At 44.6% G+C, this 24,170-nt stretch overlaps 1 protein-coding gene across 3 annotated transcripts; it reads right to left on the bottom strand.

Moving 5' to 3' along the window:
- Positions 1-145: 145 nt before the first annotated feature.
- On the bottom strand, positions 146-23,351 carry LOC123833867 (putative serine protease 46). Of its 3 annotated transcripts, XM_064596962.1 has the most exons (5): positions 22,041-23,351; positions 18,929-19,106; positions 18,492-18,751; positions 17,275-17,447; positions 146-1,585 (listed from the first exon to the last, which is right to left on the bottom strand). In XM_064596962.1, exons 1-5 carry the CDS (start codon positions 22,120-22,122, stop codon positions 1,331-1,333), a joined length of 948 nt encoding a protein of 315 aa, XP_064453032.1. In that variant the 5' UTR covers positions 22,123-23,351; the 3' UTR covers positions 146-1,330. The 3 variants fall into 3 exon arrangements, with proteins under 3 accessions (XP_064453032.1, XP_045718530.1, XP_064453031.1); XM_045862574.3 differs by lacking the exon at positions 22,041-23,351 and having other exon boundaries at positions 18,929-21,952; XM_064596961.1 differs by lacking the exons at positions 146-1,585; positions 22,041-23,351 and adding an exon at positions 11,574-13,239 and having other exon boundaries at positions 18,929-21,952.
- Positions 23,352-24,170: the final 819 nt, after the last annotated feature.

Raw genomic sequence — 24,170 nt, 5'->3', positions numbered from 1 at the left:
TTCCCAAGTGGCCCACCTCCCCCCACCCCACCCCCAGCCTGGTAACTACAGTGGGGCTTTGCCCCAGGGCACTGAAATTGACCCAAGAAGATTGCATAATTGTAAGCCCCTCCCCCGCCCCACCTCCATTCAGCAAAGGCTCTTCTCTGACAGGTCTATCTGCTTGGGAAAACTGTGTTGGTGAGGTTCCTAGTCACAGATGAAGAGTGATGGTAGTAGCCAGCCGACCCTTCTGGGAGCAGAAGTCCCCTTTAAGGTATGTTGGAATTGGGGGAACATTTTGATGGCTCAGTTGACAGATAACACATTTAATAAGGAGTGTGGGAGATCCTATGAGCAGCTTTGGTTCAAAGCTGTTGGGAAATTCTAGGTGAACGTGAAATCAAGTCAGGACACTCTAACTTTTGCCGGGACCTGCTGTCTTGGGAGACACTCAGGCTGGCCATTCAGCACTCCAATCTCTTCAAAGACAGCAAATCATACCCACTACCTTTGTGGCACCCAAAGGACAAGGGCTCTGAACCGGAGGACCCCCAGGTCTGAGCCGCCCCCAGGCTACCTCCACTCAGAAGGCAGGGCTCTGGCTCCCCTGGGCTAGCCTGGCTTTGCCTTCCTGAGTCTGATGGAGGTCGCTGAGGCAGCTCGGAAGCTCAGGGGGTCATCACCTCCCACGATTCATGCCAGCAAGCACTCTGCCTTGGCCCCTTTTTCTCCCCCCCATCATCATCCATATCTGCCAGGGAAGGAAGAAGAACTGGTCAGGTTCTGTAGACCCTTAGGGGGATCTGAAGGGTTGGGAGAGGTTCACGGGTTCTTGAACGATGTCCATAAATGTAAGTCCGGTCATTGAGTTTCTTGGGAAGAGGACAGGTTCTCTTAGGAAGGCCTGAGGGGACTGCTGGTCAGAGACCCAGGGGAGGGCCATGGGGACTGGGGTTGCTGGGGTGCTGAGATGATTAAGCAGGGACTAGAGGTCACAGAGTCCCACCTGGTATTTGGCAGAAGAGGAAACTGCAGCCCAGAGCGGGAAACGTGGCAAGCAGTCGTACAGGGAAGGCCCTCAGGGAAGGCTCCCCTTGAGAGGACAGACAGGCCTCCTGGGGCTGGGGAGGCTCTGAAGGGTTCTGACCACGGTCAAGAAGAAAGATGACTCTTGTGGCACAAAACTCAAGAGCATCTTCATTGAACAACTTAAAAAACCAGTGGCTCTGGGACCCTCCCCCAAGGGTGCTCTGTCCTGATGTCATGCGCTCCCTGGGTCTGCACAGGTCCTGAGGGCAGACAGGGGGGAAGCAGCGGCCTCTGGGAGTGCCTGCCCCAGAAACACCGCTCACAGGAGCCACAGGGAACCCAAGGACACCAGCAGAATGTAGCCAGTGAGGGTGACTGGGCTCAGGAAGACAGGGCCAGCCCTACTGATGAACCTCATGTCCGTGATCTGCCTCTTAATCCAGTGGGTGAAGTAGGAGGTGCTGGTGTAGATGCCTGGGAAGCGGTGCTGGTTGCAGCTCAGGCTCCAGCTCACCACCCCCATCTGAATCCAGGAGTTGTTCACCTGGCAGACGAGGGAGCTGCCAGAGTTATCCTGTGGAGGGGAGGAGGGGAGGCATGAGGGAGGCAGGGCCTCACTGCAGGCTTTGCAGAAATTCACACCTTCTCGAGCCAGATCCTTAGCAAGAGCTGCCTTAGGCTTATGCTGCCCCTGAAAAGGAGGCATGGCTAGGAACCTGCTCCGGGACTTGGAAGCTCTGCCCTTGGGCCCCAGCTCAGGATCACACTGGCCTCTCTCTTCATTCTCCTGCTAACTCTCTGACCAGAACCCCCCAGTCCCCACCTCTGTCCTCCCTTAAATCCTGGTGGGCCTCCCTTGACCACCTTCTTTCCTACACTACTGCTTGCAGAGTAACTATTTGCAGTGTAAACCAGCCCCCTCTTTTTGTGCAAAGCAGGTGCATGTATAAGAATAATGTTTATAACAGCATGCATCAAAAAGTCATAGCTGTTACGTCTCCTGAAGGTGGGTTTATGATTTTTTTAAGCTTCCTCTGTACTCTTCTGTAATTGTTGAAAAGTTTTATAAATCAGAAAAATAGCTCTCTCTCTATATTTATATACATACCTATATATAGTAAATGTAATTCAAACCAAGATTTAAAGAACATAATCTAATGAAGAGTGCATGAGACACTTAAGGAAGAAAATAATAAAACTATACCTAAGAATTAAATGAAGACTTACATCAAGGTAAAGAGATATTTTGGTTCTTAAGTGAGGCAACTGAAAACAACATAAAAATGCCAATGCTCAGCCCTTGGCTTTCTGCACTATGGAGGACCAGATACACTGCCTGACCTTGCTGTAGATAACTAAATATGTGTGAGGTTAAAAACCTCTCATTTTAAATGCACAGATGAGCCGGCAAGAAAATAAAGACTCCTCAGAGTCCAAAACCCAGGGAGGTCAGCAAAGCCCACATGGCTTTGGTCCCAAGGCTATTTGTCAAATCTGGCGAAACTGAGCTTCCGTTTTCACAGTGTCCTTCATCGGCGTGGGAGATAAAAGGCAAGACCCAGGCCTGCACAAGCAGGAGAGCCTAAGACAAAACCTCCTGCAAAAAGTTACACCTCCAAAAAAGACCACGCCCCCTGAGGGAGGAGAAACTGGGAGCACCTACCCTCATGTGAACTTGCGATTCAAATTCATACTATGCGGGTGGTTCCAAAAACCCAAGCCAAGGATGCCATTCAAAGTGGTCCTGGGTTAGTCATGTACCCAGAGGATTCTCACAGAGAACACCCAAGAACATTTCCTCCCTGTTTAAAACATCACCCCACACACAGGAAGTTGAGATACCATGAGCAAATGCCAGCCAGCAGAAAAAAACAAGAGCATAATTAGAGCCTGCTCATCTTGAAACTCAGGGATTATCACACGTGGAAGGTTCGGAGTTTCTGGTAATGCAGCACTATTTCATAGGCTTGGGAGGGAGTGTCTGGGTGTTGGTTATGTTATTCTTTATTCTCCATATATGTTTTATAAACATGCTCTCGTCTCTTCAATAGAGAGTAAAAACTATTTTAAAAGATTACAGGGTCGGTCCTCCTTACATTAATCTCTAAAGTTCAAGCAATTCCAAATAAAATGCCGGGTGGATTTTTTTTTTTCAGGACCTTGACAGTCTGATTCTAAAATTGATATTGAAGGATAAGAGTCCATGAATTCTATGACAGGTCTGAGAAAGAAGAGCAAATGGGAGAGTCAGGCTGGGGGCAGATATGACCTACCAGAGAGTTAGATATATTTCAAAGCTGTAATTACAGAAACTGTGGCACTGACATAAAAAGAGGAAAATAGACCAGTCATGCATTGGAGAGCTAACCTGATGCCCGCACGTGAGGAGTTGTAGCACATGCTCCAGCAAGCTCTGGGAAAGGGGATCTCTGTTGTAATGGGGGGAAACCGATGAAGAAAGATGAAGTTGGATCTTACCTAACAACACTCCAGAGGAATTACAACTGTCAATGTGAAAAGTTAAAATGATAAAGCTCATTAAAAACATGTAGGACTATGACTTTGACTTGAGATGAAGCATATGTTTTAAAATAAGACTCAAAGCCCACAAGCTTAAAGTGGAGAGATGTGTTGGGCTTAATTACATCAAAGCTATGACTAGTCAGTGAAGGACACCGAATCTCATTGAAGATAGATGATGAATTAAGATAGGGCATTTACTCTGTCTAAAACTAACTAGAAGTCAATGTTTAATATATGCAAGGACACCCTGAACATTAACAAGCAGAGAAAGAGAGTTGAGAGACTTCTGGGGAAGATGGAAGAGTAGGACGATCCTGGGCTCACCTCGTCCCATGGATACACCTAGATATCACCCACATCAGAGTAAATAAACCAGAAAATGACCCAAAGACTGGTAGAGCAGACTCACCACAGCTAAATGTAGAGAAGAAGCCACACTGAGGAGGGTAGGAAGGATGGAGACCCAGTCAGGGGCCAAACTGACCTGTAATACTGTCTGTGGGAGGGTGGGATGCCACAGGTGCAGGGAGGAGAGAGGAGCAGACCCACCCCAGGCACAGGGGATCCCCTCTGCAGAGACAAATGCCCATATCATTTGGCTCTGAAAACCAGAGAGGCTTAACTTTGTGAGTTCTTACAATCAGTGGAGCTTAACACCTGGAACTTTAAAAAAGCAGTGGCTCAGCTCTGAGAGAGCCAGAGGGTGATAGGAAATTGAGCCCCTGCTCTTAAAAAGACAGCATAACAAACAGCCCTTGAGATACAGCATAGAAGTAGCAGTTTAAAAAACACCTAGGGTCTATGAGAAGGAGATTTATTTACTAATCTCAGAGTGTGTGCTGGAGGGGCAGGGATCTTTGGGAGACTTCTCCAGAAACAAAAGAGTCAGCGGGTGCATTTCCCACCCCTACCCTCCCAGCCTAGATACACGGACACCTGCAGGAGCCAGCCCCTTGAGAACACTCCCCACCTAGTTTGCTAACAGTGCATCTCACCCCCACATTCTCCTATGGATGTACCCCCTCCATCCCAGCTGGCCTCAGCAGGAGTTTTCCCAGGCAGCTGCAGGTCATCCTCCTGCAGTGGACCAGCACAGACCTTGCTGGGGCTGTGCATCCTGCACCACGTTCTCCTGAAGACACACCTCCTCCAACACACCTTTGGCGGGAGATCATCCAAAGCAGTGCCACAAGCCTGGCAGGGTGCAAGCAGCCTCAACAAGGGCCAGCACCAATCCAAAGTGACTCTTGCCCTGGAGAGAGGGGAAGATAACCACACACACCAATCCAACAGCAGACATCTGGTCTGACTGCAAGTCCCACCCACCAATGAAAGTTTTCAGGGGACAACACCTAAAAAGAGCACCCTGCAGTTCAATGCTACCACGGTTCTTGCAAATACATGGTCTGACTTAACGCAAGCCCATGGCAACCCCAGACAGACCTAGTAACAACATAGGTACCAAATCCTGCCCACAACAGGCAGAGAGAGCCATTGTAGATGATTGGACTGGAGGCAGACATGACTCAGCCACAATAGTAGGGTGCACACAACACACATAGGAGACACCCCGGAAGTGCCAGGTTCTGGTGAACAGGGAACATTATACTGCAGGGCACTACAAAACCTCTTCTTCATAAGTCTCCTACTTGGAATAGAAGAAGATGTAGCTGACTTTCCTAACACATAGAAACAGACACAGAGAATTAGACAAAATGAGGAGACAGAGGAATATGTCCCAAGTGAAAGAACAGGACAACAGCACAGCAAGAGAGCTAAACAAAATGGAGATAATATGTCTGATAGAGAATTTAAAGTAATGATCATAATGGAGCACCTGGGTGACTCAGTTGGTTGAGTACGAACTTTTGATTTCAGCTCCAGTCATGATCTCAGGGTCATGGGATTGAGCCCCATGTCAGTCTCTGTGCTCAGCGGGAGTCCACTTGAGATTTCTTTCCTTCTGCCTCACCCCTCTCCCCCCTGCCCCATGCACATGCTCTCTCTGTCTCTCTCAAAATAAATCAATAAATCTTTAAAAAATAATAATAAAGGAATGGTCATAAAGATACTCTGGACTTGAGAAAAGAGTGGAGGACCCCAGTGAGTCCCTCAACAAAGAGATAGAAAACATAAAAAAGAATCAATCAGAGATAAAGAACTCAATAACTGAAATTAAAAATACACTAGATGGAATTAATAGTATATTAGAGGAAGTGGAAGAATAGAGCAGTGACCTGGAGGACAGAGTAATGGAAAGCAATCAAGCTGAACAGGAGAGAGAAAAATAATAATAATAAATTAAAATAGATTAAGGGAACTCAGTGACACCATTAAGTGTAATGACATTCACATTGTAGGGATCCGAGATGGAGAAGAGAGGAAAGGGGGGACAGAAAATGTATTTGAAGAAATCATAGCTAAAAACCTCCCTAATCTGGGGAAGGAAAGAGAAACCCAGGTCCAGGAGGCACGAAAAGCCCCCAATAAAATCAACCCAAGGAGGTCCACACTAAGACACATAGTAATTAAATGGCAAAAAGTAGTGAAAAAGAGAAAAAATTTTAAAGCAGCAAGAGAAAAAAAACAGTTACACACAAAGGAAACCCCATAAAACTATCAGCTGATTTTGCAGCAGAAACTTTGCAGGCCAGAAGAAAGTGGCATGATATATTCAAAGTGCTGAAAGGAAAAAATCTACAACCAAGAATACTCTATCCAGCAAGGCTACCACTCAGAATAAAAGAAGAGATAAAGAGCATCCCAAACAAACAAAACAAGGAAATCATTACCACTAAACCTGCCCTACAAGAAACGTTAAAGGTGACACCTTGGTGGAAAGGAAAGACCATAAGTTGGAGTAAGAAAAGTAGGAAGCACAAAAGCAGTAAAAATAACTATATCTTTAAAATTAATCCAGGGACTCATAAAATAAAAGGATGTAAAGTATGACACCATATACCTAAAGTGTTGGGTAGAGGGGAGAGGAGTAAAGAATGGGTCCAAACTTAAGTGACCACCAACTTAATAGAGACTGCTATATGCAGAAGATGTTATATAAAATCTAATGGTAACCACAAATAAAAAACTGATAATAGATATGTAAAAAATAAAGAGAAAGGAATCCAAGTATATCGCTAAAGAAAACCAGCAAACTGTGAGAGAGCAAGAGAAGAAAGGAACAGAGGAGAACTACAAAAACAACCATAAAACAAGTAACAACATGGCAATGAGTATATAACTATCAATAATGACTTTGAATGTAAATGGACTAAATGCTCCAATCAAAAGACATATGGTGACAGAACAGATGAAAAAGCAAGAATTATCTATACCCTGCCTACAGAAGACTACTTTCAGATTTAAAGACACACGTGGATTGAAAGCGAGGGGATGGAGAAGCACTGATCATGCAAATGGAAGTGAAAAGAAAGTTAGGTAGGAAGAGAGTTAAGGGAGACTCCAGAGTGTACACCCCAGTCACCAGATCCCTGACAGTTTGGCGAGGTGGGGACCCCCACCCCCTCCCAGGAGCACCGAAGGAGGGAGATGTGGTAGGGCTTGGCAAAGTTTAAATCAAATTTAAATCTAGACTTGTAATCAGACAGGGCATGTAATAACTAAAAGTGACTGCCCAAAATGATGTTTGAGGGAAGGAAGAACTTTGACATAGGGCATGTGGAGCTGGGGGCAGGGATTTGAAAGAATACAGCCATTTAATGTGGATTCTCTAACAAATTGAGACTTCTCAACAAACAAATACAGGAGGGAATAAGTAGCATGATATCATTTATGCACGTGAAAATACACATACAGCGACCCTATGCATTTTTCAAAGGTACAGGTATCTTTAAAGATATGTAATAAACAGATTTGAGTAGGTGCCTTTGCAGGGTGAGAATATGGAAGATGAAGGGGAAAATCAAGACAGTGATAATCAAGCTAATGATGATAACGTGAGGACCCTTACCTAGAGAGAAGATTAATTGGACTCCGGGGGCCTATAGGGAAAAAAAACCCAAAGAGAATAGTGGGGAGAGAGAAAGATCTCAAATATGGACATTCTCTTACCACAGTGAAATAGAACCAGAGCCCATGACAAAATGTGAACTACCCTATCAAAGGAAAAGAAATTAACTTTCAAAAATGTTAAAGTAAAAACAGAATTAAAATCTATGATTATTTTGTAGAGAGATAAGAATACCACATGTGGCCAAGCCCATGGGATATGGGCCTGAACTGCACATAAGAGTCCCCGTCTAAATATTTACATCAAACAAGAGAGAATGAAAATAAGTTATTCATTATTATCCTCAGTTATGTATTACCACACATTCAGCTCAAGACTCTTGAAAAGGAATTAATAAAGACAAAAAAGGGATAATCAGAAAGCAGAAAATCATAGCCTTGAGAAATGAAATCAATAGCTAGTTCTTAAAAAAAAACAAAAAACAAAAAAAACAGAATAGGTAAGCACCTTGTAAATCTTGCCAAGAAAAACAGAAAGGGAAGGAAAATGCAAATACTTCATGGTGTGAGTAAAAAAGAGGCGAGAACCGTATCCTGGGAAAATACACTTCTTCAGAATCTGAAGAATGTTTGTAACCTCCTCTTTGTGGATTTAAATTCTGGATGAAATGAGTAATTTCTAAGAAAATGCAAATTACGTAAGTCCAATAACCATGGGCAAAACAACTTAAAATTTTGCCCACAACCGGTACCCCTCAAAAGAAAACAGACCCACATAGTTTCAGAGGGCAACTTATGTCCAGCATTCAAGGAGCACATCATTTATATTGTTTCAAATGTTCCAGAACTTGGGCTGACATTTTTCAAGTGAAGCATAGTCTTGATTCTGTATCTTGATACAGGGGGGCGCCTTCCTCAGCGTTCCTTAAAAAGGAGCCCAGACTCACTGGAGAAAGAAAACAAAATGCAAAGGCCGGGTGGGTCATGCTGCCCTGATGTTTCACACAGGACACTTCCTTCCCAGGCCAGTTCCTTTCCTGGGCCCTGCACCCACAGGGCCCTGTGCCTGGCCCAGGGCCCAGCACGGGCCGTCTGTTGTATGAATAAACAAATTAAACATGTTCTAAAAAAAAAGATATTATAAATCTGAATCTGACAGATGAATGAAGCAGAAGGACACCGTGAGCAGGGAAAGACAATCCTGGCACACAAGCTAGGCAGACAGTCTTTTCTCGGGGCTGACTCGGCACATTTGATCAAAGCAGGGAGGATCTTGAGAGCTGCAGAAAACACGTTTTATGAAGCAAGGCATTCACTCCTGAAATAAAATGCTATAGCAGAACAGGATGGAATGGCTCTCTCCCTGGTAGACGATATGCCAGATGAGCCCTGTGCTTTATGATGAAGGCCAGCAATAAGAAAAGGCCCAGCTACAAATTCCACTTGGAGACGTGCCCAAGGGACTGAAAAAAGCAAACATCGTGAGAACCAAAAAGTCAAAATCGTTACTAATTACAGCTCCTAGGAGTGTAGGCCTGCAAAGCCCGAGAGAGTCAACTAAAAACTCTTAGATATAATAAAAGAGTTCAGCTCGCTCTTGTCAACAAGATATTTTCAACAAGAGGATGAGTCTGGGGGAAGGAAATGAAGAAGGTGAAAATGAAGGAAGGTCTTGTCCTGCTGAGGAGGAAGTTGTAGATGCTGATTAACTCTATTTGTTAATTCAGGTCTAAATACGTGTGTGGAATATATAAGGTGACCAGTAGCAACGTGAAATTGAGACGTGACAACTTCTAAACTGTTACAGCAGAAAAGTAGAGTGGGAAAAAAAAAATCAACCCAAAACATAAGGAGGGGGGACAAAAAGAAACATTCTTCTTGGTAAATGGATTAAAGGATATTCTCCCAGATATGCTAACAAAAACAGCATCCAGCTTTATGCCGTTTAACAAGAGACACACTTAAAACAAAATGACACAGTGTCTCTCAGAAGACAGAGCAATCGTTCTGGAATATAGTTCTTGCACTGCAGTAGACAAGAAAAATCAGAAGCATACACACTGAAAAGGAGTCTCTCTACTGAGATTGTTCAGTTGGAATGCACATGGAGAACAGCCAGGCAAATTATTTAAAAGGAGAATAATGAAGGAGGACTTGCCTGACCACAAACAAACAAACAAAAAAGGAATTAAAAAGCTACAATAATTTAGGAAGAGTGGTGTTGGCAGAGGAATGAGACTGTAAGAGTCAGAAACAGACCAAAATAAGATGGGAATGTAGAATATAATAAAGGGGGCATTTCCTTTTTTTTTTTTTCTAAGATTTTGTTTTTAAGTAGGCTCTATACCCAGTGTGGGGCTCGAACTCACAACCCCAAGATCAAGAGGCACACTCCACCAACTGAGTCTGCCAGGCAGCCCCTAAAGGGGGCATTTCTAATTCATTGCCAAAAAAACATTAAGTATTCAATAAGAGATTATTTACAAAACTGGCTATATTTGGAGGAAAATAAAACAGATTGTTTCTCTCAACCTTCCAGATGAATCAAAATTATAATATTTAAAGAAAAGAATTAAGAACATGCATGAGTGAATAAGTTTATAATCTTAGGGAGGGAAAGGTACTTCTAAGCACAGCACAAAAACCACTTCACCAAGGGAAATAATGATAAATTTTTAAATAACTCTCTATGGAGAAAAGTCCACACCGAAAAAAGGCAAATGATGGACAAATAGGGTAAAATATTGTAAAGCATTTTATGAAGGATTAAAACTTCCAGTTCCCAAAGTTTTAAATAACTTTTTATTTCAAAATAATTTGAGACTCACAAAGAAGTTGCAAGTATAATATTTTTACCCACATTTACTAATTGTTAACGTTTTACCATATTTGTTTTATAATCTCTCTCTCCATATGTGTATGTGTGTTTATATAAAAAGTGTATATATTTATAAACCATTTTAAGTTAAGTTGAAAAAGACGTGATGTTCCTTTACCAATAATTACTACAGCATATAATATCCAGAGATTTTACAAATCAATAAGAACAAAAGTGGCTTAATAGAAAATCATGAGCAAAGGACAGAGAAAAGTGTAAAGGGTCCACTGAACACCTCAAGCATCTTAGTCCGGACTCCCTTTGTTCTTTTACAATTTATTTAGAAGTCGAGTTCTTTCCCTGACCCTGGGGAAGAGCTTGAGCAGAACCAGAAGGCTTTGCTCACTGTGGTTAATGTAATCATAGTTGCCAGGTTTGATTTAAAGTAAAACTTCTCCCCACTGCTGTCTAGGGCTTTTGGCAAACAGAAGGCCTGGGAGGGAGGAAGCCAGGTCTGTTTTCCCCATTCCTTCCCTTCAGCAACTGCTCCAACCCCATCCTGCTAACCAGTTTTCTGAACCTGCCAAGGTTAAAGCAGGAGAGTGAGGAGGCGAGAGAACCAGCTCATCCCCCAGGCACTTCCTGCTCCCCTGGTCCTGGGGAGATTGACAGCCGACTCTGCCCCTGAGCGGGCAAACTCCATACTCTGAGTGATCTTGTTGAAACCCCTCAGAGGAGATCTGAGTGTGGGACAGGCACCCCCATCCCTTAGATGGGGAAGAGTGAGTGCACAGAAGCCGCTGTTCCCTGGGAAATCGTCCTCATAAAATCACCTCCCTTTCTACGCTCTTGATCCTGTGATACACATACATTGTGGAATGTCGGTCACACAACTACCTTTGAATCCTGATACACAGTGTATCTTGATGATTTCGTTGAAACTTCGTACTTAATAGCCTGTTGCATAAGCAATTTACAAAATTGCCCGATTTCATGAAATTAAAGCAGAAATAAAAGTTTTAGTCTACCAGAGGAACAAAAGTTAAAATGAAAATAATGCCTAATGCTGGTGATGACACAGAGAAAGGGGCACTCATATACTGCTGGTATTTGAGAAGGCTAACTTGTCAATATCTTTTAAAAATTTTAAATGTGCATACAACTGATCTTGTAATTACACTTCTAAAAATTTATTAGAGAAATATTTGAACAAATGTGCAAAGATCTATGAACAAAGATTTTTACTCTGGCATGGTAGAAAAATACTGAAATGAGTTCAGATGTCTATCAATAGGAGAATGGTTAAACAGATTATGACATAACAATATGAGAGACTTGTTGTTCAGTATTCAAGGAGAATGGAATGTATTTATATAGACAGTCCAAGATAGTTCAAGATCTATTTCAAGTGAAAGTAAAAAATTTGGAGAATAAAATTATAGTACAGTCTTTCATTAAAGATAAAAACTAGAAAAAAACCTAAAACTTTCTTAGAGTTTCATATATGTATAGAAAGAAGTGTTAAGGATAGAAAGTAAACAACTTACAGCAGAAATTTCTAGGTAGTTTGATTATAAGAAAGTTTCATTTTCCAACTTTTTCATTTATGTACTACTTTTTTAAGGAGATGCATGCATTTCCTTTCAAATCACACTATATATTCTTTAAAATAAGGTAGTCATAAGGGAATCACAACAGTACAAAATTTAAGAGATGAAACCACGTTTAATTAAAAGATGATTTCATGGTTTTAAATACTTTAAAGACAAAAACTAGAAAGAGTAAATCTTTTTGCTCACGAAGACAGAAAAAGAAAACCAAATCAAGCCAAGGGAAGCAGAAGAAAAATTAAGAGAAATAGAAAACAATGAAATAAATATTAAAAACTACATACCAGGCCACTAGGCAAGTTGCAACATATTCCATATCACTGGTATCGCCATAGAGCCAATTTTATGACCACGTGAGAACTGGGTCAGAAATGATTAACAAAACAAACAAGCATACATGTATTTGGAAATAATAAAAAAAAAACACTTCCAAATAAGTCATGGGTCAAAATGAAGTAAGAATGAGAATTATAGAAAATATTTAGAACTGCATAACAGTAAAAATGCTACATATTAAGATATGTGGCATTAGGCTAAAGCAGTATACAGAGGGAAATTTGTAGCCTTAAACATCTTTATTAGAAAAGAAAAAAGTCCAAAAATACATTGAAGGTCTTCTTTATCCACTCATCTATCAATGGACACTTGGGCTGCTTCCATATCTTGGCTGTTGTAAATAATGCAATAAATGTAGGGATGCATATATCTTTTCAAATTAGTGTTTTCATTTTCTTCAGGTAAATGCCCAGCAGTGGAATTATTGGATCATAAGGTGGTTCTACTTTTAAACTTTTTGAGGAAATTCCACACTGTTTTCCACAGTGGCAGCACCGGTTTGCATTCCCACCAACAGTGCAAGAGGGTTCCCCTTTCTCCGCATCCTCACCGAGTCCTGCTGTTTTTTGTGTTGTTAATTTTAGCCATTCTGACAGGTGTGGTGATATCTCATTGTGGTTTTGATTTGCATTTCCCTGATGATGAGTGATGAGAATCTTTTCATGTGTGTGTTGGCCATCTGTAGGTCTTCTTTGGAAGAAATGTCTTTTCAGGTCCTCTGCTCATTTTTTAATCCGATTGTTTGGGTTTTTTGTTTGTTTGGGGTGTTTTTCTGATGTTGAGTTGTATGGGTTCTTTACATATTTTGGATATTAACCCATTATCGAAAATATCATTTGCAAACACCATCTCCCATTCCGTAAGTTGCCTTTTCATTTTGTTGATGGTTTCCTTTGCTGTGCAGAAGCTTTTTAGTTTGATGTAGTCCCAACTGGATTGTTTTCATTTTTGTTTTGCTCTTGTTACCCTTGCCTGAGGAGACAGATTCAAAAACATATTGCTAAGACTGATGGGCAAGAGTTTACTGCCTATGTTTTCTTTTAGGAGTTTTATGGTTTGGGGTCTTACATTTAGGCCTTTAATCCATTTTGAGTTTATTTTTGTGTATGGTGTAAGAAAATGGTCGAGTTTCACTCTTTTGCATGTAGCTGTTTGGTTTTCCCAACACTACTTATTGAAGAGACAGTCTTTTCCTCATGGTATATTCTTGCCTCCTTAATTAACCTTTGTCATAGGTTAATTAACCATGTAAGCATGGGTTTGTTTGGGGGCTCTCTATTCTGTTCCATTGATCTGTGTCTATTTTTGTGCCAGCACCATACTATTTTGATTACTCTAGCTTTGTAGTATAGCTTGAAAAATCTGAGACTGTGACACCTCCAGCTTTGTTCTTCTTTCTCAAAATTGCTTTGTCTATTCTTGGTCTTTTGTGGTTTTATACAAATTAAAAAAAAAATTTTTTTTTCTAGTTCTGTCAAAATTACTGCTGGTATTTTGGATAGGGATTGAACTGAACCTATAGATTGCATTAGGTAGTATGGACATTTTAATGATTAATTCTTCCAAACCATGAGCATGGTGTATCTTCCCATTTATTTGTGTTGTCTTCAATTTCTTTCATCAATGTCTTCTAGATTTCAGAGTACGAGTCTTTCACCTCCTTGGTTAAATCTATTCCTAGGTATTTTATTCTTTTAATGCAATCGTAAATGGAGTTGTTTTCTTAATTTCTTTCCGCTACTTCATTATTAGTGAATAGAAATGCAACAGATTTCTGTATATTCTGTATATTTCTGTATATTCTATGTGTTAATATTTACATGTTAAATATTTAATATTTACATTGTAGATTTTCCAGTTTTATTTTATTATTGATCTTTTGTTTTGTTTCATTGTGGTTGGAAAATATCCTTGGTATGATTTCAGTCTTAAATTTGTAATATTTATCATGTCTCTTTTTTGTGATTTAATCAGGGGATTCTTCTATGTATACTTGAGGAAAATTTGTATTCTATTTTTCTTGGATGGAATGTTTTCTATACACCTCTTAGAACCATGTATTATGAGATATGCTTCAAGTAAAAAATGTTCTTGTTAAAAAAAAAAATAGTAACTTTAACTGAGGGTACTCATTTAAAATAAAGCATATCAGAGGGGAGGTGGGTGGGGGGATGGGTGAAATAGGTGATGGGGATTAATAGTCCACTTACCATGATAAGCACTGCATAATGATGCATAAAATTGTTGAATCACTATATTGTACACCTAAAACTAATATAACACTGTATCTTAACTAGACTGGAATTAAAACTAAAAACAACAAAAAATTTTTTAAAAGAACTGCTTTTGCTGCATCTCAAAGATTTTGAACCATTGTATTTCCATTTTCATTTGTCTCAAGGTATTTTTTAAATTCCTCTTTGATTTCTTCATTGACCCGTTGCTTATTTGGGAGTGTGTTGTTTAGCCTCTACATTTCTATTTTTTCCAGGTTTTTTTCTTGTAACTGATTTCTAGTTTCATACCGTTGTGGTCAGAAAAGATGCTTGACAGGATTTCAATCTTCTTAAATTCAATGAAACTTGTTTTTGTGGCCTAACATGGAATCTGTCCTGGAGAATGTTCCATGTGCACTTGTGCACTTGAAAAGAATGTGTATTCTACTGTTTTTTGGATGGAATGTTGTGTGTGTGTGTATATATACATACACACATATATATAATATATGTATATACAAAACATTCAGCATATCTGATCTAGTGGGTTGTTCAAAGGCACTGTTTCCTTACTGATTTTCTGTCTGGAAAATCTATTCATTGAGTAAGTGGTGTGCTAAAGTACCCTAATATTATTGTATCACCATAAATTTCTCCTTTCATGTCTGTTAATATTTGCTTTACATAATTAGGTGCTCCTACATCGGGTGCATAGATATTTACAATTGTTATATCTTCTTGTTAGATTGATCCCTTTATCATTATGTAATGCCCTTCTTTATTACATTAAGGTTTTTTTTAATCTCTTTTGTCTAATATACGTATTGCTACTCCAGCTTTTTTTTTTCTTTTTGCTTCAATTTGCATGGAATATCTTTTTCCATCCCTTCACTTTCAGTTTGTATGTATCTTTAGTTCTGAAGTGAGTCTCTTACAGGTAGCATATAAATGGGTCTTGCTTTTTTTTATCCATTCAGTCAATTGGAGCATTTAGTCCATTTACATTTAAAGTAATTACTGATAGTTATATATTTACTGCCATTTTGTCAATTGTTATCTGGTTGTTTTTATAGTTCTTCTCTGTTCCTGTCTTCCTCTCTTGTTCTTTTCTCTTGCAATTTGATGACTTTATTTAGTGTTTTGCTTGGATTCCTTTCTGTGTGTGGGGGGGGGAGTACCTATTATAGGCTTTTGACTTGTGGTTACCACTGAGGTTCATAACATCCTATATATATAGGGGCGCCTGGATGGCTCAGTCGTTAAGCGTCTGCCTTCGGCTCAGGTCATGATCCCAGGGTCCTGGGATCAAGCCCCACATCGGGCTCCCTGCTCTGTGGGAAGCCTGCTTCTCCCTCTCCCACTCGCCCTGCTTGTGTTCCCTGCCTTGCTGTGTCTCTCTGTCAAATAAATAAAACCTTTAAAAAAAAAATCCTCTATATATAACAATCTATTTTAAGTTAACATCACTTAAGTTTGAACATATTCTAAACACTACATTTTTATACCCCCACCACCTCCACATTTTATGTATATGATGTCATATTTTACATCTAGGAAACGGTTTTTGCAATGGATGCCATTGAGACAAATGAAAGTCCACATGAGGAAGTAAATAAAAATAGTCCTCTCTCTATCTTACACCATTCACAAAATGAATGCATGTGGACTTAAGACCTAAATGTGGAAAACAAAATTTCCAAACTTTTAAGAAAAAAAATACAGGAAAACGTCTTTATGACCTCAGGAAAAGGAAGGATTTCTTAACTAAGATGCAAAAAGCGTAAACCAGAAAGGAAAACACGGATCTACGTTTGACTGCAATAAAACCTAAACTGCTGTTCAGCAAAGGACAGCGTAAACGTAATGAAAAGCTGGGACAAGATATTTGCAATACATACAACGAACACAGAACCAATATCCAAAATATAAAAATATAATAAAAAGAAAAAGGCAAACAATAGAAAATGTGCAAAATATCTGAAAAAGTGATTCATAGAAGAATCACGAATGGAGAACGAGCATGTGAAAAGATGCGTAACTGCTCAGTAACTGGGGACATGAACACAGTAACCACAATGCCATACTATTGCTCTGTTTCTCATCTAACAGAATGGAAAGCACGTTATAGTCTGCCAGTACCAAAAATGTTGGCAACAATTTGGAACAGAATTCTCAAACACTGCTATAAGAATATGGATTCACACAAAACTTCGGAAAACAATTTGGCAATAACTATTAAGGATGAAGGTATGCACAGCCTGTGACCCACCAGTTCCTTGCAAGACACATCCTGTCGAGAAATTCTGGAACGTGTAAATAGGGAGATGTGTGTGAGACTATCTAGCAGTTTGTGATATGAGAAAACTGAACACTGGGGTACCTGGGTGGCTAGGTCTGTTGAGCGTCTGACTTTTGATTTTGGCTCAGGTCACGATCTCAGGGTCATGGGACGGAGCCCTGCGTTGAGCTCCATGCCCAGCAGGGAGTCTGCTTGAGAGTCTCTCCCTCTGCCCCTCCCCCACCCCCTGTGCATGCACATACTCGCTCTATCTCTCAAAAATAAATAAATAAAATCTTTTTTAAAAAATTAAAAAAAAAAAAAGACCTAAGATGCATTGCCATTATTACCATTATTGTGGACAAGTGCAAAGAATATTTTCTGCCCTATTTTACAGACTTGGAAACTGAAGGCCAAGGAAAGGAGATTTTCATAAGGTCACACAGTGCCCTGTGAAAAGGAAGACATGTCCCCTGAAAGCCCTCTCCCTGCCCCGGGCCACACACCCCGCACCTGACAAGAGTCCATGCCCCATTCTGAGCTGACGCACAGCATGTCTTCCCCAATGAACTCCTTCTGGTCCTTCAAGAAGAGGAACTGGTACTGCTGATGGCAGGTTTCACTGTTTATGATCTTGACTGCCACCTCCTGAAGACTGTATGGAGTCTTTGGGGTTACTGAAGAGACTGAGAGAGAGAGATCCTGCCTCGTCATCCCTTCAATCATTTGGCATGCCTCCATCTTGAAGTTGTCCAGATTTACTAGGGTGGGAGGCAAGGCCATTTCCTGGGATGGTAATTTGTAAAGACCCCATCCCCACAGCCTGACTTTTGGAAAAAAAAAAAAAAACCTAAGCTCATTCAAAAGACTGAAGCAAGAGTATCCCCCTGAGCAACATCTAGGCACTGAATGAGGACAAGGAGAGACTCCTTCAATAATTCAGGTTTCATGAGGGTGGGGGCTGAGCACTCACTGCCCCATGACTACCTGGCAAGATGTCAAGACCCCAGAGCCCTAAGTGTGCCACCCCCTGGAAGGCAGGATCCCACAAACACTCCTAGATTCTAGGACTCGAGGGTGGCACCCACAGAGGCCAGATCTTCAGGAATTATTGGTGCCTGGAGCTAACAAGTATGTATGATTGCAGCCCAGTGCCTTACTGCTTCCTGAGACCGTGGCCCACGTGCCACTTGCAGACAGAGAACCCCATTAATAGCCAAAGATTGATTGCCTGCCATGCTGCAAGGTGAGGGCTTGGCACTAGATTTAACTTCACTTTGGCAACAGAGGTTCATGGAAGCCATGTGCATCTTTTACACGAGAGCACTGTGTGTATCTTCCTAGCAACAGAGGTCAGGATAGTGTGCAGCATGTGTGAGCCCTCAGGAATGTTTGTTGATGGAGCGAACAAGTGAATCAAGGAATGAACAAATAAGAGGCACCTGGGTAGCTCCGTCAGTTGGGCGTCTGACTCCCGATTTTGGCTCAGGTCATGATCTCGAGGGTCGTGGGATCAAGCCCCATGTTGGGCTCCGGGCTGGGCATGGAGCTTGCTTGGGATTCTCTCTCTCCCTTTGTCTCTCTCCCTCCTCCCCAGCCCCTGCTCACTCTCTCTCAAGTAGATTAATTAATTAATTTTTTAAAAAAGGTGGGAATAAACAAATGACCCCATGCTGAAGTTGTGTTCTGAAGAGGCCAGCGTCTTGGGCCCTCTGCCTGCCTTCACTCACCTCCAGTGCTTTTATGTCCCCACCCGATCACCCAGCACATGGTTCCGACAGATGGCTTGAATCTGTTACTGGGTAGGCAGACAGGCTGGATGAGCGGGGACCAGGAGATGGGGTCCCTGAGCTTCAGGAGAGCAATGTCCTGGGATATGAGGTTGTGGAAATCCTCGTGAATCACGATGCGGGTGAGCAGGAGCTGGGTGCCGTTGTCTGGGAGGCTCTGGACTCCCACCCTCACGGAGTACATTTTGGGGTCCTTGGATCTGCAAGGCCACGGGTAGGAGGCAGGTTGCCAGCAGTGAGGCCATAAGTGGTTGGAGAGACACAGACTGAGCACAGGGTAACCCAGCCAGGCCCCTAGTCCCAGATGCCCAGATTTACCGAGGGGGCCCCCAGGCCAGAAAGCAAAGCCCCTGGACTGGTTGGGTGCCCTGACTGACCTCTGCAGGCAGTGCGCAGCCGTGAGGACCCACTGATGGTGGATGAGGGAGCCGCTACAGATGTACGTGCCCAGAAACAGGATGCTCACCTGCCATGGCCACTTGCCTACCTCCACCAGCTTCCCCTTCACCATCTTGCAGGCGATGTTGGTGTGACCGCAGGTCTGCAACCAGGGTTCTAAGGAAAAAGGCAGAAAGGGGACTGTGCCAGCCCCGAGCAGGTTCTCAAGCGGCCCTCCCAGCGCCATACACAGCAGACCATCGAGGCAGAGAGGGCCACATTCCAGCCATTGCACAGGTGGGCAAGGGCGTTTCATACAGCCCTAAAAATGACAACCAAAGGCCCAGAAGCAGCAAGTGCCCCACCTGATAGAGCAATCCGCCAAACAAGGGGGACCGGCCGGCCCCTCCAGGGCTTGTTAGGAACCACCACCCCAGGGTTTATCTCTGTGTGCTCGTTTACACAGGCAGATGGTTAGAGTAGCAAAGGAGGAGACTCATCCCAGGAGTGAGTTGCCGGTCAGGGGGTAGGTGATGGGGCACAAGTGAGCAGGATGGCTTGTAGCTGTGCAGGGATGTGGCCTTGTCCAACTCCAGCACCCGCCTTCACAGCCCCCCCAGGGTGTGCTCTCCGTGACCATATGAGGAAGTGAGTAGAGATGCTTGTCGGTCCCCTCCTTGCCCCTCTCTGTCCCCAACAACAGGAGTGGGAGCAGAAGGAGCTACACGGAACTGGTTTTGAGACTGAGGCTTTGAACTGGCCTATCTTGGACTGGTATTTATTAACTGAACATTGTTGAGGACAGGAAAGGGAGAAATTCTACAGCAAAGGTTAGAGACCAAGATGAAAGACAAATAAAAAGGTTTTTTTATGTATATGGCCTTCTGTCAAGTTTGGGCTGGCCAACAAGCTGTTAACACACAGTCATGGATCCTCACAGAGGCAAAGCCAGACATGTGTTTACACCCGTCGGAAGCTGGCGTGGTTCCAGAAAGTCTGCTTCCCTCCGTGTGCATGCCAAGCAGAGCATCAGGGACTCACCAGCAGTAACCAAGGCTTGTCCTTGCTTAGGGAGGGTCCATAATGCTGGTGGAGGGGTTCATTAATAAACAGAACAAGGCTAATAATCTATGGTGGTCCATATACATTAGCAGAAGCACCTAGTGGGCCCTGCCTCATGGAAATTCTCCCCAAACCATTCTACCATGTCCCAGGGCTCCTGGTACAATGACATGTAGATGGCCGGCTCCCTTGCCACAAACTTCCGTGGCTGGACACCTTTACCCTCAACCAGGGCCTTCCACAGGGGTCCACGGGCACCCTCACGAGCCCCCACATCTCCATGGACTTTTGTCTTGCCTTGTTCTCTCCCTGCTCCCTTCTTGTTCGTGTCCCTGTCTGATGGCTTGCCGTCCTATGTTCCACCTCCCCCCAGTGGGAGTCACATTTCCAGCTCCTCTCATGTGCTGTGGTGGGGTCATGGCTACCTTGTTGTTTCAGATTACAGCCTGCCCCATGGACACTGTCCCATTCCGGGAGGGAAGAGGAGTTCCAGAGGCTTGCCCTTTCCTTTCTCACAAAGCTGTGGGCCCTGCAGAACCAGGGCTCCTTAGAATGACCTTCAGCACCTAAAAAGTGACAGTCCTAGGGGGCAGGCGTGGGCTTCGCCTCTGCGCTCCACACCCTTCATGGGTTCCCCAGGCTCAGAGAACTGCCCTCCTCAGAACTCACATCCAAAACAACACCAACTCCAACCTCCTTCCTCAAAACCTCACGCAGGAATGGCAGGATTCAGCCTGGAGATGCCAGCACCCCGCCCCCCACATCCGGGGGGAGCCATGATGGATTGGTTGGGGGCGTGAGGTGTTACAGATCAACCTCGCCAGAGGCCCAGCCTCACCATCCCACACAGAGGGGACACTCGGGGGCTCAAACGGACTCCACTGCAGACGACCTCCACCCCTTCTTGGAGCCTGGAAGTCACAGCACACCCACTTACAAGCCGCACCTTGATGTCGCGGCCCACACTCCCCTGTGGTGACAGGAAGACCTATTGTGGCTCAATGACCTCTGTCTCTGTAAGGTCACAGCCTGCCACCCCCACTCCCACATTATCGTAGGCACCTCAGTCAGCTCTGTGGAGCAGTGCCCGTCCTCACCATCCTAAAATGGGACAGCCTAGAGTGGGAGTGGGAGAACACTCGCTCACTCGCTCGCTCGCTCTACAAGGCACTGGTCTGAGAAGGGGAGTCGCGCAGTGAGGGGAAAAAGAAAGGCGAGGTCCCTGAGTTGGGGGACATGTCCCTACTCACAGATGCCATGCGAGCATGTGTCCTGCCAAGTGGAAGAACGGTCAGCGGGCGGGTGACCTGAGCCAGGGCCGCCACCAGCAGATCACACATGGTTGCTTAGAGCAGGGAGCCAAGAGGACTTCTGTCACACGGCGGCCCAAATGTTTCACCCCGGAGAGTCAACTACAAACTGGTGTTGAATCCTGGCTCCACAAGTCACTTAGGTCCCCTGGGCCTTGGTTTCCTCTCGTGAAATGGGGACACCATAAAGCCCAGCTCACAGGGGGGTTGAGACCTTAAGTTGGTAGCGTTAAGCGGTCACTCACGCCTCACGTTGTCATCCCAAGTCCTGGTCCTCCTAGATTGCACTTCCCAAACAAGCTCATCTGGTCCATGGTTGTTAGCTTGTTCCCCAATTTCTTTTTTTTTTTTTAAGATTTTATTTATTTATTTGTGAGAGAGAGAGCCCAAGCAGGGGGAGCAGGGGCAGAGGGAGAAGGAGAAGCAGCCTCCCCGCTGAGCAGGGAGCCCGATGCAGGACTTGATGCCAGAACCCTGGGATCATGACCCAAGGCGAAGGCAGATGCTTAACCGACTGAGCCACCCAGGCACCCCTGTTTCCCAGTTTCTAACAAGGCTCTTCCCTCATGGTCATGGCCACCCTACAAACTAGAACGGCTGTGACACCGGCTGGGTCCCTAGGCTGGCACACCATGCTGGTGACAATGTGCCCCTCAGGATACAGAGAAATCTAGGCATGAGGACAGCACCCAGGCAAACAGCCCCCTCCTGCCTCTCTCCCATGTCCCTAAGGCCCTACCTTCAAAATACAGTGGGGTCCCAACTCTGGCAGAGGAAAATGGAGATGTGAGGCTCTGAAGATCTCCTGGCCCACACGCCATAGCTAGCAGGTGCCCAGCCTGCCCTGGTCCTCATAAAAGGACGTGGGGGTGGGGTGGGGCAGGGCGTCTCCCCTGTGTGAGAATTCTAGAACTCATGGTTTGTTTATTCACAGTAGCGGGGATTGGGCCATTGCCCCAGGGTCGGCAGAAGCAGGATCCCGAGAAGGAGACAGTGTGGTCATGGCGAGGGCCTGCCAGGGTCACTGTGGGATGCTGCCACCAGGCCCCTCCCTGGAATGATTCTCCTTGTGCCTATCCCTGAGCCTGCGACAGCACCCAGTATCTGGCCCACGACAATGCCTCCTGGGCTCTGTCTTGGCTTTGATGGTGCCCCTGTGTGCCCAACCCTGAGTCCACTACAGCCCACCTGTAGACCCCGGTGCCCGGTCCAGTCTCCTTCATGAAACCCTTCTGAGGGCACCCTGAAGGTGTAGAAACTGATGAGGCACTGGAAAGGGATGATGGCTCATTCCTGCTGGGGGGTGCCTGAGCCAGAACTAGAGTTTTCCTTTCTCCCACAGGCTTGGCTCCTGGGTAGAGGGAGGCCAGGTGTTCTGGGCCTGGGAACGTGACTTTCTGAGAGGAAGCAGCTTGCAGGCCTGGGTCTTCATGAGCCAGCAGAAGAAATGCCTTCTTGGGACAGCTCCCCAGCACCTCACTGAGGTCCTCTCCCAAGGAACCCCATGCTCCTCACACTGTCCATTAGGACTGCTCACTCCTGCCCACCCCATCACCAGCGTTGCCGAGGACGCCGGGTAATGAGGTTGCTGACACACTACTGTGGGGGGCGGGGGGGCGGGGGGTGGATGAACCAGGCCACCACAGTGGGGAACTCCGGGATCTCTTAGTAAAGCAGAGTATGTGCCTACCCCACAACCTGCATGTCCCCTCCTGCTGGTGGGCCCTAGACACGGTCATGCACAGATGCAGCAGGAAAGGTATGAGAGACGGTTCGTGGCAATACTGCTGGTTAGAACCCCAACTGGAAGCTACCCAACAGCCCCCAAATGTGGAGGCTCAGAATACTCACCAGCAGTGAGTGGACTGCTGCATGCAGCAACATGGCCAATCTCATAAACAAACATAAAGAAGTGGGACACAGAAAGGTACATACTGCATGAAATTCAAAAACAGGCAAAACAAACTATGTCTAGAGATCCATGGCAGAAAATCAAGGAAATGATTATTCCTACAATCAGATTTCCCCTAGGGGGAAGAGGGAGAAAGAAGGAGAGAGAAAAAGAAAAAAGAAAAGGAAGGGAGGGGAGGGGAGGGAAGGGGAGGAAGGGAAGGGAAGGAAGGGAAGGGAAGGGGAGGGAAGGAAGGGAAGGGAAGGGAAGGAAGGGAAGGGAAGGGAAGGGAAGGGGAGGGAAGGAAGGGAAGGGAAGGGAAGGAAGGGAAGGGAAGGAAGGGAAGGGAAGGAAAGGGAAGGGAAGGGGAGGGAAGGAAGGGAAGGGAAGGGAAGGAAGGGAAGGGAAGGAAGGGAAGGGAAGGAAGGGAAGGGAAGGAAGGGAAGGGAAGGAAGGGAAGGGAAGGGGAGGGAAGGGAAGGGGAGGGAAGGGAAGGGAAGGGAAGGGAAGGAAGGAAAGGGAAGGGAAGGGAAGGAAGGGGAGAGGAGGGGAGGGAAGGGAAAGGAAGGGAAGGAAGGGGAGGGGAGGGGAGGGAAGGGAAAGGAAGGGAAGGGAAGGGAAGGAAGGGGAGGGGAGGGGAGGGAAGGGAAGGGAAGGGAAGGAAGGGGAGAGGAGGGGAGGGGAGGGAAGGGAAAGGAAGGGAAGGGAAGGGAAGAGAAGGAAGGGAAGGAAAGGAAGGGAAGGGAAGGGAAGGGAAGGGAAGGGAAGGGAAGGGAAGGGAAGGGGAGGGAAGGGAAGGGAAGGGAAGGAAATCTAGGGAAGAAAAACCCTATCTACTCTCCTGCCTTCGTGGAAAATAATACTCTAGGGGGATCAATCAATGAAACAAAATAAGAAAATTCAATAAAAACCAAGCATATCCATCATCACCACCGATGTGAATACAAAAACCCTCTACTTTTTAAAAGTCAAAGATTC

Source organism: Mirounga angustirostris, unplaced genomic scaffold (genome assembly GCF_029215605.1).
Source record: "Mirounga angustirostris isolate CCGP_5_RB_7025 unplaced genomic scaffold, mMirAng1.0.hap1 SCAF_1, whole genome shotgun sequence".
NCBI lineage: Eukaryota > Metazoa > Chordata > Mammalia > Carnivora > Phocidae > Mirounga > Mirounga angustirostris.
This window is presented reverse-complemented; position numbering and strand designations above follow the sequence as displayed.

Coding starts and splice junctions, on each gene's coding strand:
- LOC123833867 (XM_045862574.3), bottom strand. CDS start 19,245: ATGAAACGCCCTTGCCCACCTGTGCAATGGCTGGAATGTGGCCCTCTC. Junction 18,752..18,928: donor GCTGCGCACTGCCTGCAGAG/GTCAGTCAGGGC, acceptor GTGGCCTTGCAG/ATCCAAGGACCCCAAAATGT. Junction 1,586..17,274: donor GGGGCATGGACTCTTGTCAG/GTGCGGGGTGTG, acceptor TCCCCTCCACAG/GATAACTCTGGCAGCTCCCT.